General features: G+C 49.6%; 1 protein-coding gene across 1 annotated transcript in view; it reads right to left on the bottom strand.

The window, feature by feature from the left end:
• Positions 1-5,787, bottom strand: part of LOC149451415 (uncharacterized) — a 59,643-nt gene extending 53,856 nt beyond the window's left edge. The window contains exons 1-2 of the mRNA XM_089690696.1: positions 5,622-5,787; positions 331-501 (exon numbers count right to left, since the gene is read on the bottom strand). Of these exons, the coding sequence (XP_089546822.1) occupies positions 331-501; positions 5,622-5,694 (244 nt within the window). The 5' untranslated portion in view covers positions 5,695-5,787. The remainder of the gene's footprint in view (positions 1-330; positions 502-5,621) is intronic.
• Between the last annotated feature and the right edge of the window lie 11,836 nt (positions 5,788-17,623).

Raw genomic sequence — 17,623 nt, 5'->3', positions numbered from 1 at the left:
TTATATAACAAAAAAATAAAAAATCCCAGTTGTGAATAAATACCACCAAAATAAAGTTTTATTTGTCTCAAACAAATGCTAAAAAATTCATATGGGTACAGTGTTGCATGACCGTGCAATTGTCATTCAAAGTGTGATAGCACTGAAAGCTGAAAATTGGCCTGGACAGGAAGGGGGGGAAAGTGTCCGGACTTGAAGTTGTTAAACAGAACTCCGGATAATATCTGTAAGCTTTTGGGGCCTATACAACACAACTACTTATGTAGAGATAAGTATGGAGCTTTGCTAACCCTACAGCATATCATCAGCAAGACCCAACACAACACTTACAGTTCCGTGCACAATATCCCCACTTCTGATCCTTATCGAAATCTCCTGTTGTAGAGCACCAAAGACGTCCTTCAGAGCTGCCATCAGTGATACAGTCTGAATACCACTTGGACTTATACATAAATGGGAAGACGCAGGGCTTATAATCATTTCCACTTACAGCATAGACCTCTGTAGAAAAAAAAAGTATAACAGAGTTAGATAGCAAAGGAAAATAATATACAGAAGTCCTCTAAAAATATAATGGCTACAAAGGTGTATCAAGGAAGAGTAGAGTAATAATGTGAGGAATCACATATTAACCATCAGACCTTTTATAGTGTAAAACAGGGGTCTCAAATCCTTCTAAGCAACCGGCCAGTTTACAATCCTTCAGGTTTTGGGCCAGCTGGGCTGTGGTCAGTGGGAGCCATCAATACCCCATCATTTTAATGGAGGAATAGTGTCCCAAGCTGGAATCAGTAGGAGGAATAGTGCACCACTGATAGTGTCAGGGAGAGGAATGGTGTCCCATCATTGGTGTCAGTAGGAGGAATAGCGCCCCAATAGCCGGATAAATGTGAGAAAAGCACCATATCCAGCCCCCAGGCTGCAGTTTGAGACCACTGGTGTAGAAGAATCCTGACTGCTGAGAACTGTAGACACAGCTTACCATAAACCAATTACATATAGAAATAGCTGTTGTAGTGTAACAGAGATTCCCAGCAGAGAGTCCATAGCTGGTATGGATCAGGGGCGGACTGACAACTCATGGGTCCCCTGTGTCCTTGCCCAAACTCAAAAGAGCCTATGAAAAAGGTACCAGGGGCATCTCATGGGGCCCCCTACTGACCCCGGGCCCTTGGGCAGTGCCCGAGTTTCCAACTGGTCAGTCCGCCCCTGGTATGGATATACAAATGTATCAAGGAAGAGTAAAAAGAGTGATAATGTGAGGAATCCCATATTAAAAAGGCTCTAAAGGCATCTCTAAAAAAGATGTTATGCTTACATGATCTGTGCAATGGAGCATGACATGATAATGGAGCATGCACAGAGCAACCTTTTTCCTCCTCTTCTGGGTCCCCCACTGCCACTCTCTCCTCTGCCTCTTCTCCAGGCACTTCCTATGGTAGAACACGTGCAGGTGTGCTCCTGAGCAAGACTGTGGGTGTCCATAGACACGCACAGCATGACTTGGCCCCACCCCCACACCCTCCACCCAGGATTTGATTGACAGCAGCAGGAGCCAATGGCCCCCACTGCTCTTTGCCAAGCTTGTGAGGGTGTCCATAGACACGCACAGCATGGCTTGGCCCCACCCCCACTCCCTCCTCCCAGGATTTGACTGACAGCAGCAGGAGCCAATGGCCCCCACTGCTCTTTGCCAAGCTTGTGAGAGCTTGTGAGAGGGGAGAGAAGGCCTGCACAGCGCTGGATTGATGTAGGAGCGCTGGATTGATATAGGCAGAGAAGAGGAACTTCAACTGGAAGGTTTTTTACCTAATGCATAGAATGAATTAAGGCGAAAAACCTTTTGACTTTAAAACCACTTTAACCATCAGACCTGTTATAGTGAAGAAGAACCATGATTGCGGAGAACTATAGGCTTAGTTGACCATCACTCAATTACATATAGGAAGAGCTGTTGTAGCACACCAGAGAGTCCATCAGAGAGTCCATCAGAGAGTCCATCAGAGAGTCCATCATTGGCACAGCTCAAATACCACTTGGAGTTATGCCTGAATGGGAATACACAAAGCTCACCATTTACAGTATAGGTCTCAAAAAAAAAAGTATCACCTAGTAAAGGAAATATCAAATCAAAATTGAGATAACATTTTCTGATTTGGAGATTCGACTGTAGCCACATTATTATTTCTATTTTGGATACATCCACAATTTCTGAATCACAATAGTAACGAATGTCAACAAATCTGAAATAAAATATAGTGAAATTAGGATGAAAATTTTCATTATTCGGAAATTTGTATGTATCTGAATCACATTAGTAATAGAAAATTACAACTAATCTGAAATAAATAATAACAAAAAAATAATAATTTATTCGCATTCATTTGTTTCATTCGGATGACACGATGCAATAGTTTTGTTAATGTTTGAAGCATCCAAAATAACATAGCAACGAATGTAACTTGAATATTCGAATAACTATTTAATTTCATTGTGGCCCGCAACCGGTTACCAAATTACTTAAGTGGCTCTCACTCCTCAAAAGGTCTAAGGAGGACATTTACACTGACCACTACTGTGAATGAAAGGATTCTACACCAAGCCCCAATGTAATGAGAAGATATACACTGACCACCACTGTAATTGAGACATTTAGGCTCCATGTACACGGGACACTCCTGAATGATGGAAACTGATTGTGACCTCATCCACCTGCCTCTTTGTCTCAGCCAATCAAAAGAAGGCTTGTACTCATTCAGAGTTTCCTGTGACTGGCTGAGCAGCACTCAGCCCAACCCGAATTTGTTCCAGAAATGGTGGAGCATAGAGTTTAGGCTCCATGTACACGGGACACTTCTGAACGATGGAAACTGACTGCTGGAAAACGGTTAGCTGCGTTTGCATACTGCGTTTTATGCGCATTTATGAGCGTTTGCGTTTAGAAGCGTTTTTTAGAGATAACCTCAGGAGACCTTCCAAAATGCCCAGAATGCACTGAAAAACAGTAAAAAATTAACTATTTCAGACATTTTGAGAAAAATAGAGAGAGCAGAAGCAGAGAGAGCAGTATGTGTTGAGATTAGCTGTCTTTTTTTTTGTGGTGTTTGGATGTGCTCCGGCTCATTTCTGTGCAGAAATTATTGCAGCAGTGTCTAACGCATTTTCTTTCATGCGAAACCTCAAAGTATGGTTTACCAGGTCCATTTGAGTACCATGGTATATCTAATGCCTTGGAAATTCTTTTGCCCCCATCTCCTGACTGATACCTTTTAACAATGAGATCCCTCTGATGCTTTGGAAGCTGTCTGTGGACCATGACTTTTACTGTAGGATGTGACTAAGAAAATGTCAGGAAAACCCCACTAGAACAGCTGAACTTTATTTGGGGTTAATCAGAGGTCCTTTAAATGATGGCAGGTGTGGACTGACTCCTATTTAACATGATTTTGAATGTGATTGCTTAATTCTGAACACAGCTCCATCCCCAGTTATAAGAGGGTGTGCACACTTATGCAACCACATTATTTTAGTTTTTTTATGTTTAACCCCCCCCCCCCCCCCAAAAGATTTCAGTTTGTGTTTCAATTGAGTTGTACAGTTTATAGGTCACATTAAAGGTGAAAAAGTTCTGAAATTATTTATCTTTGTCTCATTTTGTACATTGCAGAAACCTGACATTTTAACTGGGGTGTGTAGACTTTTTATATCCACTGTATATGTGATATTTACACATAGTTTGTGATATTCACTTTGTAAGCGGTATTTGCACAAATGGTATGCACTATATAAGTCTTTAGCACTGTTTATAGCACATGAGTGTTGCGCGGCACTGATTGATAAAGTTTTTAATCTGTATATGTGGGAACGCATATAGTGTCAGCAACAGTGAAATATTGGAGGAGGGATCCCTTTACCGGAGTAATTGCACTGAAGTATATTGTGTTCACAAATAAGAGGGGACAAACAGTTTGAGCATTCTCAGACCCGGTACATGATCCACCTGCACATGCTCTCTAATCAGCCCCGAGGAAGAGGCTAGTCCTCGAAACGCGTCAGCCATTTTGGACGTCCATCATTCTCATCACCATTCAGAAACGCAGTGTTAATTGGACAGTGGTCTCATATGATGTGCTTATATTCATGTACTTTTGTGAGTAGAATACCTTCTTTTAAATTTACTAAACATACTTTTAAAGGTAATGCACAAGGCCGGTGCACCCTCTGTTTTGTTTTTCTCAATCTGTCATGCCCCTCTACAGTGATCTGCTCAAACTGATTCGCTTAGTCACTGAGCTACAAATTGCGTTTCCTAAGTCGAACCCACCTGAGATATCCCACCAAGAAGCTGTCGTGTGTATTTCGCTAGTTATAAATGGCCGAGGCATGACAAGGGTAGTTCAGATAAACCTGTTGCCTCTGCCCACTCTAAGCCGCCCCCCATTTCCACCTCCTTGTTTCCTTAAATAACGGCACCAGCACCCAAAATGGATTAAATGACCGAATCGTCTCTTTATTAAACAAAACCCAAAATAACAAACAAAACAAACATTCACCGTTATAATGATCCAGCTCCAAGAACAATTGCGGATCCTTGACGACGATCTCCGCACACCATTTTGGAGTCCGTGGTACCATTAAGCTAGGTTCTATCCCCAGCCGCTAAACACCGCCTTGGGGACTATCCTAACTAACCACAGACACCTAACCAACCTTACCTCCCTGGTCAGTCTAAACTGAACCAGACCATCCGGAGGACTCCATACCTGAGATGGGTCCCACCATTTACCAACATACCACGTTCTAGACCCCCGTCAAGGACCCCAACCGCACCCCACCTCCTACAAACCAAACCAACCCAATCACCAGGGCGAGAGGGAGGGACGTTCCAGCTTGCAAGTGATGCTCTTCACTCCACCCCACCTATTGTTCTCTTGCCAGCTCCTCCCATCACGCCGTCCACTCCACCAATCCGGTAAGTGAACTTGGATTTCATGTCTCAACCGCACCTTAACCCTATCCTATCAGGTTTTACTTCCACCCTGTCATGTATGCCCTCCGCTTATTCTCTTTTTTTCAAAGCTCCAGGCATGTCTTTTCGCTCCCCAGAGCTACACGTATACAAGTTGTATGTATGCATTCAACTGTTTGGCAGAGAAAGCATCGGACACTTATGCTTTGTCAAATGCAGTGACAGCTTCCTGATGGAATCGCTCAGGTGGGTTCAGACCGGGATCTGGACTCTCCTTCAATTATGCATAGTCAGGCCACTTCTTGGTGTCCCGTTGCTGTGTAGAGTTGGGTTAGAGTAAACATGCCCTATCACTGTCTGGGTTTAAATTTTAACTTAACTAATGGACACATTCCCATTTTCACTTGAAAGTAATGGGAAACCCAACATTATGAGTTACGAAAACAGGAATAGAAGAGAAATCTTCCAAAGGGCACGCCTGTTGTGCAAATTGCTTGAATGGGACGTAGATGGAGAAAAAAAAACTGACAAGTGTTTTACCCATTCCTTACTCCATTCTGTCCTATAAATGAATAGAAGTCATATCTGATTGACCCTGACCCTACAAACATTAACAATACAAATAATAACATGTAATTGTTGTAATACTCACTTGTGTTGTCTGCATGGGATACACTCCATCCATAGCACAGGAGCAGTGCAAGCCCAAAGTACCTGTTCATCATGTCTGTTGGTCTGCAATGCCAAGGAGGTCTTCAGCGTCTGTTTATATAATCCTACCTGATCAAATAAACATTTCTCTGGAAGTAGGACGCCGAGCATTTAGCAATACTTGATAGGCTTAATAGGTTACATATTTTATCTGTATTCTCTGTAATTACACATTCTTGTCATTTAGCCCTTCATACAACCTCCAACCTGCAACCTCCAACCCCAAAAAAGAAGATATTGCACTAAAAAAGACAAGCTCTGCATATTTCCCATGGGCCCCCTTTGCTAAGGGCAAAATACTGCATTACATTTTTTCTTGCAATGTCATATAAACCTGAAAATTTTTAATAGAAATTAAGTGAAAAAAACATACTGCATTAGGGCTCATGTACACTGCAGCTGATAAACTCACATTTAGGAGCTGTTCAGAGTTTTTTTCAGCAGCCCCTGAACTCACTCTAATGTTTTCCTAGGTGTCCAGTCATTTACAGGCATTTGAGTTTACAGTCGTTTTTTTGAATGCAGAAAACTTGCGTTCAGCAGTCGATTTTATCAGTGTTTCAAATGCAAAACGCTTGTAAACGCTTGCAAATGCGGCAAATCGCGTTCGAATTTGAATTTTTTTAACTCTTCCAGTTCCCGATGCTGTCCAGAGCCTTTTTTCATCATGAAAAATGCATGCAAAGCGTTTTCAAGGTACTCAAATGGACAAAACACTGAACACAGGATGTTCCTACCAAGCTTGTCACACATTGTAATGACTAGAGATGAGCGAATCGAACATGACGAAGTGGAATTCGTTTCGAAGATTAGGAAAAATTTGCGCCGAATCCGAAAATTAGCAGACTTCGGATGCGCGAATCGAAATTTTCCAAAAATGGCGGCGACATGTGTGGCGACGGAGCGGGGATCTCTGGGAAGGCGCGCAGACAAGGCACGCTGACCCATAATGCATTCATTCATGACATGTGATCGCATTAGCCAATCAGCAGCCAGCCAGCCAGCACTGTGTAATGGTCGAGCTATAAATTGCGGCCATCTTAGAATTCTCCATTAGCCTCCGGTCATTCAAGAGAGACAGACCTCTCTGTATTAGGGACAGAGTTAGGGCCAAAGAGACTTTAGGGCCACAGAATCGTTACTTAGGGACACAGAATTGTTACTCAGGGACACAGAATTGTTACTCAGGGACACAGAACTGTTACTCAGGGACACAGAATTGTTACTCAGGGACAGACACAGAATTGTTACTGAGGGACACAGAATTGTTACTGAGGGACACAGAATTGTTACTGAGGGACACAGAATTGTTACTCAGGGACACAGAACTGTTACTCAGGGACACAGAATTGTTACTCAGGGACACAGAACTGTTACTCAGGGACACAGAATTGTTACTCAGGGACACAGAATTGTTACCGAGGGACACAGAATTGTTACTGAGGGACACAGAATTGTTACTCAGGGACAGACACAGAATTGTTACTGAGGGATACAGAATTGTTACTCAGGGACACAGAATTGTTACTGAGGGACACAGAATTGTTACTCAGGGACACAGAATTGTTACTCAGGGACACAGAATTGTTACTCAGGGACACAGAATTGTTACTCAGGGACAGACACAGAATTGTTACTGAGGGACACAGAATTGTTACTCAGGGACAGACACAGAATTGTTACTGAGGGACACAGAATTGTTACTGAGGGACACAGAATTGTTACTGAGGGACACAGAATTGTTACTCAGGTACACAGAATTGTTACTCAGGGACACAGAACTGTTACTCAGGGACACAGAATTGTTACTCAGGGACACAGAACTGTTACTCAGGGACACAGAATTGTTACTCAGGGACACAGACCTGTTACTCAGGGACACAGAATTGCTACTGAGGGACACAGAATTGTTACTGAGGGACACAGAATCGTTGAATTAAAGAGTATGTCAGACAACACGCAGAGGAGTGGCAGAGGAGGCAATGTTTCAGGAGCGAGCAGACGTGGCAGCAGAGGAAGGGGTCGAGGCAGCACTAGTCGCAGCCAGAGGCCAGTGCTCCCGGTGTCATCCAGCGGTCGTGTCTCCACCGACAACCCTGCCGTCATCGATTGGTTGGCTCGGTCGTCTTCCTCTTCCCAGGTCACCTCTGACACCTACAGCCAACGGTCGGTGGGTACGTCAGACACAACCATTAGTTGGCATGGCCCGGGAGCGAGCCCACTGAAATCACGTGTCCTCTACCTGCCCCTGTCCTTTGGTGTTCCCTTACCAAGCGAAGTATCGCATGCTGTGGGCTCAGCCCCACTGTACAGTGAGGAAGAGCTAACAGAGGGCGGTCAGGAACGGGGGGAGACATCCGACTCTTCAGCAGCCAGGCGAAGAAGTACTGGCGAGGAGAGTGGCTCGGTAGCCGGTCTAGAGACAGGTCTGTCTCCTGACCCACACGCAGCCGAGGGGGCTAGTAGTGAGGCGGAGACCCTAATTGATGATGATGAGGCTGATCGCACTTGGCAGCCTCGTCGTCATCAGGCTATTGCTTCCGCATCATCAGGAGAAGAGGGTGCCAGCTTGGCAGCGAGCAAAACAGTCGGTGGGTTGCCCAGGAGGCAGCAGGATCGCAGCAGTGTCAGTGGAGGCAAACGGCCACGGAGTAGAGCACCAGCTCCACTGCAGCCTACCACCACGGCCAGTAGTGGTGCCGGTGTGCACGGAGGAAGTAGCAGTCAGCCAGTGAGGAGTATCGGGGGCAAAGTTTCCTACTCGGCGGTGTGGCAATTTTTTGTCAAGCCGCCCGAGGAAGTAAACGTAGCCGTATGTCGACTATGTGGCCAGAAAGTCAAGCGTGGCCAGGGGGCCCATGTTGGGACTACAGCGTTGCGTCAGCATATGCAGCGTCGCCATTTGGTGGCCTGGGAAAACCGTGATAAAAATACGGCGGTTCTGCCTGCCCCAGCCCCCGCTCCATCACCCGCTCCGTTACTTGCTCCGTCACCCGACGTCAATCGCCCTCTATCAGCCAGTCAAGGCTCCAACACCTCTGCTGAGGGGAGTTGTCGCTCGTTGGCATCTTCCGCTCGTTCAGATGCTCCTTCTCCTGCTACTCCTCTTCACGGATTCCGTCAGCAGTCTTTCTTGGAATCCGTTTCCAAGAGACAACAGTTTGCGAGCACGCACCCGACGGTGCAAAAGCTGAACGTCCTCCTGTCCAAGTTGCTGGTGCTGCAGTCCCTCCCTTTCCAAGTGGTGGACTCAGCACCTTTCCGAGAAATGATGGCTTGTGCCGCGCCGCGGTGGAGAGTGCCAAGCCGTCATTTCTTCGCCAAAAAGGCAGTGCCAGCCCTGCATTCACATGTAGAAGAGATGGTGGGCCAGTCTTTGAGCATGTCGGTCTCTGCCAAAGTGCACGGCAGCGCCGACGTGTGGAGCTGTAACTACGGTCAGGGACAGTACATGTCATTTACGGCCCACTGGGTGAACGTGGTGCCGGCACAGCCGCACCAGCAACTTGGACAGGTCACGCCGCTTTTGCCTCCACGTTTGCACGTCCTTGGTCCACAAAAGATGTCCGCCTCTACCACCTCTTCTTCCGCCGTGTCCTCAGCTGCCACCCCCGTGCCAAGTCCCATTACCCGACCGGCATATCACATGTGCAGGGCGCAACGGTGTCACGCTGTGCTGCACCTGGTATGCCTTGGCGAACGTAGTCACACAGGGGAGGAACTTCTGAGTGTAATGAACAGAGAAATCGACAGATGGCTGTCTCCGCGCAAACTGAAAATCGGAACCATGTTGACCGACAACGGAAAGAACATGGTGTCTGCTCTGCGTCAAGGAAGGTTGTGCCATGCGCCATGCATGGCTCACGTGTTCAATCTGGTTGTCAAGCGGTTCCTAAAATCCACCATCCCACTGCAAGACATCCTTAAAATGTCACGTAAACTTTGCATGCATTTCAGCCATTCCTACACCGCAAAGCACACCCTCCTTGAGCTGCAGCGGCAGAACGGAATTCCACAGCATCGCCTGATCTGCGACGTTGCAACAAAGGTGGAATTCAACCCTACACATGTTAGACCGCCTTTACGAACAGCGAAAGGCCATCACCGATTTCCTGATGTTACAAGCGGATAAAGGTACTCCCCTGTGTAACTTCGATGTCAGCCATTGGCAGCTCATGCGTGACACCTGCCGCTTGCTCAGGCCCTTTGAGGAGGCCACGCTATTCGTGAGTCGGCAGGACTATGCGATGAACGACGTCATTCCTCTGTTGCATGTCCTGGAACAAATGCTGTTAACAATGGCTGGTCAGGGTGCGGTAGACGTGGCGCACAGATCTCAACGCCACATGACCCCTGTGGGGGCAGGACAGGAAGAAGAGGAGGAGGTAGAGGAGGACATTTCTGCTCAGGAATTATTGAGTGAAATGGGTGGTATTTCCACTCAGCTGACAGGAGTGGAGGAGCAGGAGCATCTGGTAGAGGAGGAGGAGGAGGAGACAGAGGACCCAGACGCACCGTGGCAGTATGCTGTGGAGATGGAGGCAGGGAGTCCCTCGCATTCCTTGGCACAAATGGCCTATAGCATGCTCGGTTGCTTGCGTAGCGACAGCCGAATAATAACCATCAGACAGAGGGATGACTTTTGGCTGTCCACCTTGTTGGACCCTCGCTACCATTCAAAAATGGTGGCCTTTTTCACACCTGCTGAGAGGGAGGCCAAAATAACGTACTATAAAAACCACCTATGTAGTCAGTTGGTCTCTGCCTTTGTGCGCCAACGTCCATCCTCAGACACTGTGGGCCCTGTGCGCTCGCGTTCCGCTGCCATGGCAGCAAAGGAGGGGTGGGGTGGTAGGAGCAGTGGCAGCTCCAACAGCAGCGGCTGCCTCAGTCTGCAGTCGATGATGAGTAGCTTTCTTCACCAGCGCAGTGAGGAAACTACTAACCAGCCGCAGCAGCAGCAGCATCAGGTGGACCTGGAGCAGGACCTCAAACAACAGGCTTGGGCCTACTTGGACAGCACCCTGCCAACCGAGGTAGACAATCCCCTTGACTACTGGGCAACGAAACTTGACCTTTGACCCCAACTAGCTGAATTTGCCCTTGAAAGGCTGTCATGCCCGGCCAGTAGCGTGGCATCGGAGCGCGTGTTTAGTGCGGCAGGAGGTATTGTAACTCCGCGGAGGACACGACTGTCCACTCAAAGTGTGGAGAGACTCACGTTTGTGAAAATGAATCAGGTGTGGATTAGTCTGGATTTCAAACCACCAGTTCCTGACACAACTGACTAAATCCGCCATGAATCATGCCCCAAACATGTGCCACTTTCAGGTCTCCTCACACTGCTGGTGGGTTCCATTTTGTCATAGGGTGCTGGCAGATTACGAGCCTCCCATTGCTGCTGCCAGGCCCGTAATCTGCCATGGGCCCCTGTACCGCCTCCTCATGCTGCTGCCAGGTCCAGAGTGTCTCATGGGTCCCTGTACGGCCTCCCATTGCTGCTGTCTCCATCGCCACACTCTGCCATGTGCCACTTTCAGGTCTCCTCACACTGCTGGTGTGTTCCATTTTGTCATAGGGTGCTGGCAGATTACGGGCCTCCCATTGCTGCTGCCAGGCCTGTAATCTGCCATGGGCCCCTGTACCGCCTCCTCATGCTGCTGCCAGGTCCAGAGTCTCTCATGGGTCCCTGTACGGCCTCCCATTGCTGCTGTCTCCATCACCACACTCTGCCATGTGCCACTTTCAGGTCTCCTCACACTGCTGGTGCTGTCCATTTTGTCATAGGGTGCTGGCAGATTACGGTCCTCCCATTGCTGCTGCCAGGCCCGTAATCTGCCATGGGCCCCTGTACCGCCTCCTCATGCTGCTGCCAAGTCCAGAGTCTCTCATGGGTCCCTGTACGGCCTCCCATTGCTGCTGTCTCCATCGCCACACTCTGCCATGTGCCACTTTCAGGTCTCCTCACACTGCTGGTGGGTTCAATTTTGTCATAGGGTGCTGGCAGATTACGGGCCTCCCATTGCTTCTGCCAGGCCCGTAATCTGCCATGGGCCCCTGTACCGCCTCCTCATGCTGCTGCCAGGTCCAGAGTCTCTCATGGGTCCCTGTACGGCCTCCCATTGCTGCTGTCTCCATCGCCACACTCTGCCATGTGCCACTTTCAGGTCTCCTCACACTGCTGGTGTATTCCATTTTGTCATAGGGTGCTGGCAGATTACGGGCCTCCCATTGCTGCTGCCAGGCCCGTAATCTGCCATGGGCCCCTGTACCGCCTCCTCATGCTGCTGCCAGGTCCAGAGTCTCTCATGGGTCCCTGTACGGCCTCCCATTGCTGCTGTCTCCATCGCCACACTCTGCCATGTGCCACTTTCAGGTCTCCTCACACTGCTGGTGTGTTCCATTTTGTCATAGGGTGCTGGCAGATTACGGGCCTCCCATTGCTGCTGCCAGGCCCGTAATCTGCCATGGGCCCCTGTACCGCCTCCTCATGCTGCTGCCAGGTCCAGAGTCTCTCATGGGTCCCTGTACGGCCTCCCATTGCTGCTGTCTCCATCGCCACACTCTGCCATGTGCCACTTTCAGGTCTCCTCACACTGCTGGTGCTGTCCATTTTGTCATAGGGTGCTGGCAGATTACGGGCCTCCCATTGCTGCTGCCAGGCCCGTAATCTGCCATGGGACCCTGTACCGCCTCCTCATGCTGCTGCCAGGTCCAGAGTCTCTCATGGGTCCCTGTACGGCCTCCCATTGCTGCTGTCTCCATCGCCACACTCTGCCATGTGCCACTTTCAGGTCTCCTCACACTGCTGGTGTGTTCCATTTTGTCATAGGGTGCTGGCAGATTAAGGGCCTCCCATTGCTGCTGCCAGGCCCGTAATCTGCCATGGGCCCCTGTACCGCCTCCTCATGCTGCTGCCAGGTCCAGAGTCTCTCATGGGTCCCTGTACGGCCTCCCATTGCTGCTGTCTCCATCGCCACACTCTGCCATGTGCCACTTTCAGGTCTCCTCACACTGCTGGTGCTGTCCATTTTGTCATAGGGTGCTGGCAGATTACGGGCCTCCCATTGCTGCTGCCAGGCCCGTAATCTGCCATGGGCCCCTGTACCGCCTCCTCATGCTGCTGCCAGGTCCAGAGTCTCTCATGGGTCCCTGTACGGCCTCCCATTGCTGCTGTCTCCATCGCCACACTCTGCCATGTGCCACTTTCAGGTCTCCTCACACTGCTGGTGCTGTCCATTTTGTCATAGGGTGCTGGCAGATTACGGGCCTCCCATTGCTTCTGCCAGGCCCGTAATCTGCCATGGGCCCCTGTACCGCCTCCTCATGCTGCTGCCAGGTCCAGAGTCTCTCATGGGTCCCTGTATGGCCTCCCATTGCTGCTGTCTCCATCGCCACACTCTGCTATGTGCCACTTTCAGGTCTCCTCACACTGCTGGTGCTGTCCATTTTGTCATAGGGTGCTGGCAGATTACGGGCCTCCCATTGCTGCTGCCAGGCCCGTAATCTGCCATGGGCCCCTGTACCGCCTCCTCATGCTGCTGCCAGGTCCAGAGTCTCTCATGGGTCCCTGTACGGCCTCCCATTGCTGCTGTCTCCATCGCCACACTCTGCCATGTGCCACTTTCAGGTCTCCTCACACTGCTGGTGTGTTCCATTTTGTCATAGGGTGCTGGCAGATTACGGGCCTCCCATTGCTGCTGCCAGGCCCGTAATCTGCCATGGGCCCCTGTACCGCCTCCTCATGCTGCTGCCAGGTCCAGAGTCTCTCATGGGTCCCTGTACGGCCTCCCATTGCTGCTGTCTCCATCGCCACACTCTGCCATGTGCCACTTTCAGGTCTCCTCACACTGCTGGTGCTGTCCATTTTGTCATAGGGTGCTGGCAGATTACGGGCCTCCCATTGCTGCTGCCAGGCCCGTAATCTGCCATGGGCCCCTGTACCGCCTCCTCATGCTGCTGCCAGGTCCAGAGTCTCTCATGGGTCCCTGTACGGCCTCTCATTGCTGCTGTCTCCATCGCCACACTCTGCCATGTGCCACTTTCAAGTCTCCTCACACTGCTGGTGCTGTCCATTTTGTCATAGGGTGCTGGCAGATTACGGGCCTCCCATTGCTGCTGCCAGGCCCGTAATCTGCCATGGGCCCCTGTACCGCCTCCTCATGCTGCTGCCAGGTCCAGAGTCTCTCATGGGTCCCTGTACGGCCTCCCATTGCTGCTGTCTCCATCGCCACACTCTGCCATGTGCCACTTTCAGGTCTCCTCACACTGCTGGTGTGTTCCATTTTGTCATAGGGTGCTGGCAGATTACGGGCCTCCCATTGCTGCTGCCAGGCCCGTAATCTGCCATGGGCCCCTGTACCGCCTCCTCATGCTGCTGCCAGGTCCAGAGTCTCTCATGGGTCCCTGTACGGCCTCCCATTGCTGCTGTCTCCATCGCCACACTCTGCCATGTGCCACTTTCAGGTCTCCTCACACTGCTGGTGTGTTCCATTTTGTCATAGGGTGCTGGCATATTACGGGCCTCCCATTGCTGCTGCCAGGCCTGTAATCTGCCATGGGCCCCTGTACCGCCTCCTCATGCTGCTGCCAGGTCCAGAGTGTCTCATGGGTCCCTGTACGGCCTCCCATTGATGCTGTCTCCATCGCCACACTCTGCCATGTGCCACTTCCAGGTCTCCTCACACTGCTGGTGCTGTCCATTTTGTCATAGGGTGCTGGCAGATTACGGGCCTCCCATTGCTGCTGCCAGGCCCGTAATCTGCCATGGGCCCCAGTACCGCCTCCTCATGCTGCTGCCAGGTCCAGAGTCTCTCATGGGTCCCTGTACGGCCTCCCTTTGCTGCTGTCTCCATCGCCACACTCTGCCATGTGCCACTTTCAGGTCTCCTCACACTGCTGGTGTGTTCCATTTTTTCATAGGGTGCTGGCAGATTACGGGCCTCCCATTGCTGCTGCCAGGCCCGTAATCTGCCATGGGCCCCCGTACCGACTCCTCATGCTGTGACGTTGCAACAAGGTGGAATTCAACCCTACATATGTTAGACCGCCTTTACGAACAGCGAAAGGCCATCACAGATTTCCTGATGTTACAAGCGGATAAAGGTACTCCCCTGTGTAACTTAGATGTCAGCCATTGGCAGCTCATGCGTGACACCTGCCGCTTGCTGAGGCCCTTTGAGGAGGCCACGCTATTCGTGAGTCGGCAGGACTATGGGATGAACGACGTCATTCCTCTGTTGCACGTCCTGGAACAAATGCTGTTAACAATGGCTGGTCAGGGTGCGGTAGACGTGGCGCACAGATCTCAACGCCACATGACCCCTGTGGGGGCAGGACAGGAAGAAGAGGAGGAGGTAGAGGAGGACATTGGTGCTCAGGAATTATTGAGTGAAATGGGTGGTTTTTCCACTCAGCGGACAGGAGTGGAGGAGCAGGAGCATCTGGTAGAGGAGGTGGAGGAGGAGACAGAGGACCCAGACGCACCGTGGCAGTATGCTGTGGAGATGGAGGCAGGGCGTCCCTCGCATTCCTTGGCACAAATGGCCCATAGCATGCTCGGTTGCTTGCGTAGCGACAGTCGAATAATAACCATCAGACAGAGGGATGACTTTTGGCTGTCCACCTTGTTGGACCCTCGCTACCGTTCAAAAATGGTGGCCTTTTTCACACCTGCTGAGAGGGAGGCCAAAATAACGTACTATAAAAACCACCTATGTAGTCAGTTGGTCTCTGCCTTTGTGCGCCAACGTCCATCCTCAGACACTGTGGGCCCTGTGCGCTCGCGTTCCGCTGCCATGGCAGCAGGGGAGGGGTGGGGTGGTAGGAGCAGTGGCAGCTCCACCAGCAGCGGCTGCCTCAGTCTGCAGTCGATGATGAGTAGCTTTCTTCACCAGCGCAGTGAGGAAACTACTAACCAGCCGCAGCAGCAGCAGCATCAGGTGGACCTGGAGCAGGACCTCAAACAACAGGCTTGGGCCTACTTGGACAGCACCCTGCCAACCGAGGTAGACAATCCTCTTGACTACTGGGCAACGAAACTTGACCTTTGGCCCCAACTAACTGAATTTGCCCTTGAAAGGCTGTCATGCCCGGCCAGTAGCGTGGCATCGGAGCGCGTATTTAGTGCGGCAGGAGGTATTGTAACTCCGCGGAGGACACGACTGTCCACCCAAAGTGTGGAGAGACTCACGTTTGTGAAAATGAATCAGGCGTGGATTAGTCTGGATTTCAAACCACCAGTTCCTGACACAACTGACTAAATCCGCCATGAATCATGCCCCAAACATGTGCCACTTTCAGGTCTCCTCACACTGCTGGTGGGTTCCATTTTGTCATAGGGTGCTGGCAGATTACGGGCCTCCCATTGCTGCTGCCAGGCCCGTAATCTGCCATGGGCCCCTGTACCGCCTCCTCATGTTGCTGCCAGGTCCAGAGTCTCTCATGGGTCCCTGTACGGCCTCCCATTGCTGCTGTCTCCATCGCCACACTCTGCCATGTGCCACTTTCAGGTCTCCTCACACTGCTGGTGGGTTCCATTTTTGTCATAGGGTGCTGTATGGCCTCCCATTGCTGCTGCCTCTACCGCCACACTGTGGCTCCACACTCTGGTTTTGGCCCCGTGACTGCCCAAATGAGTGAAGTGTGCGGTGATTCTAAGATCGACGGCACTCATCTGCATGTCATACTGACTGACAGTATTATTTCTCTTCCCCAGCAGACTCCAAGGGCATTTAAATTAAAGGTACAGTGTTCTGCACTAATATAAAGGCTCTCTGAAGCCTAGAAACACCCTTTTATAAGTTAAATTCGCAGCGAATATATTCGCATCGAATCGAATTTATTCCTCGAATTCGCCGAATCAGCCGAATCGAATTTTTGAATACTTCGCTCATCTCTAGTAATAATCATTGTTAGTTAACAAGTTTTCTGTTCCATTGTTTTTTAGATAATCTGGTTCCATTGGTGTTTTCACTTCCTTTGCATCTTGCATGTGAAACTGTTCTAACATTTCTGTAATTTTCTGACTTTGGTTAAGAAGATAGCTTCCATTCTCTTCCCGCTCTATTTGAATTCCTAGATAGTGAGTAATGTTCCCCAACTCTTTAATTTCAAAATTTTGTTTCAGTTTGTGAACTATTTGGTCATAGTCCCCTTCTTGTTCAAAACACGTCAAGCTGTCATCGACGTATATTAGGATGTATGTCCATTTGTTCTCTTGATTCTTTGAATACAGACATGGATCTGCTTTACTTTTTGAGAACCCTTCTTTTCTGAGTATTTCGTTCACTTTTTCATTCCATGCTCTCGCCGCTTGCTTGAGCCCGTAGATGCTCTTTTGCAGTTTGCATACAAGGTTCTTTTCTTTCTCAAAGCCTGGTGGCTGTTCCATGTACAGATCCTCCTTGATGTCTCCATACAAAAAGGCAGTTTTGACATCTAGATTAGAGATGAGCGAATCGAACCAGGCGAACCGGAATTCGAGTCGAATTTCAGGAAATATTCGATTCGCGGCGAAACCGAAATTTTGCCTACTTCGGGTGCGCGAATCGAACATTTCCCGATCAGCCGGCAAAAGTGTCCCTGCAGTGAGCTCCGCTATTTCTGACAGTTCTCTGACAGAAGGAACACATGTTTAGCGGTTGAAACATTGTATCTATTAGTTTACATTTAGGATACAGATGTTTCAACCACTGTTCATGTGAAGAAGCTGTGAGAGAACTGTCAGAAATAGAGGAACTCTGCACATACACTTTTTGCCGGCTTGGAATTATTCTTCTTTTCATCCTACTTCTTCTTCTTCTTCATCTTCATCCTCAAAAGAAGAGGATGAGGATGAGGATGAAGAAGAAGAAGAAGAAGTAGGATGAAAAGAAGAATAATTCCAAGCCGGCAAAAAGTGTATGTGCAGAGTTCCTCTATTTCTGACAGTTCTCTCACAGC

This window comes from Staurois parvus, unplaced genomic scaffold, assembly GCF_062004578.1.
Source record: "Staurois parvus isolate SC_StPar_1 unplaced genomic scaffold, SC_StPar_1.0 ptg000540l, whole genome shotgun sequence".
Classification (NCBI taxonomy): domain Eukaryota; kingdom Metazoa; phylum Chordata; class Amphibia; order Anura; family Ranidae; genus Staurois; species Staurois parvus.
Note: the sequence above shows the minus strand (reverse complement) of the source record. Positions and strands in the feature narration are given on the sequence as shown.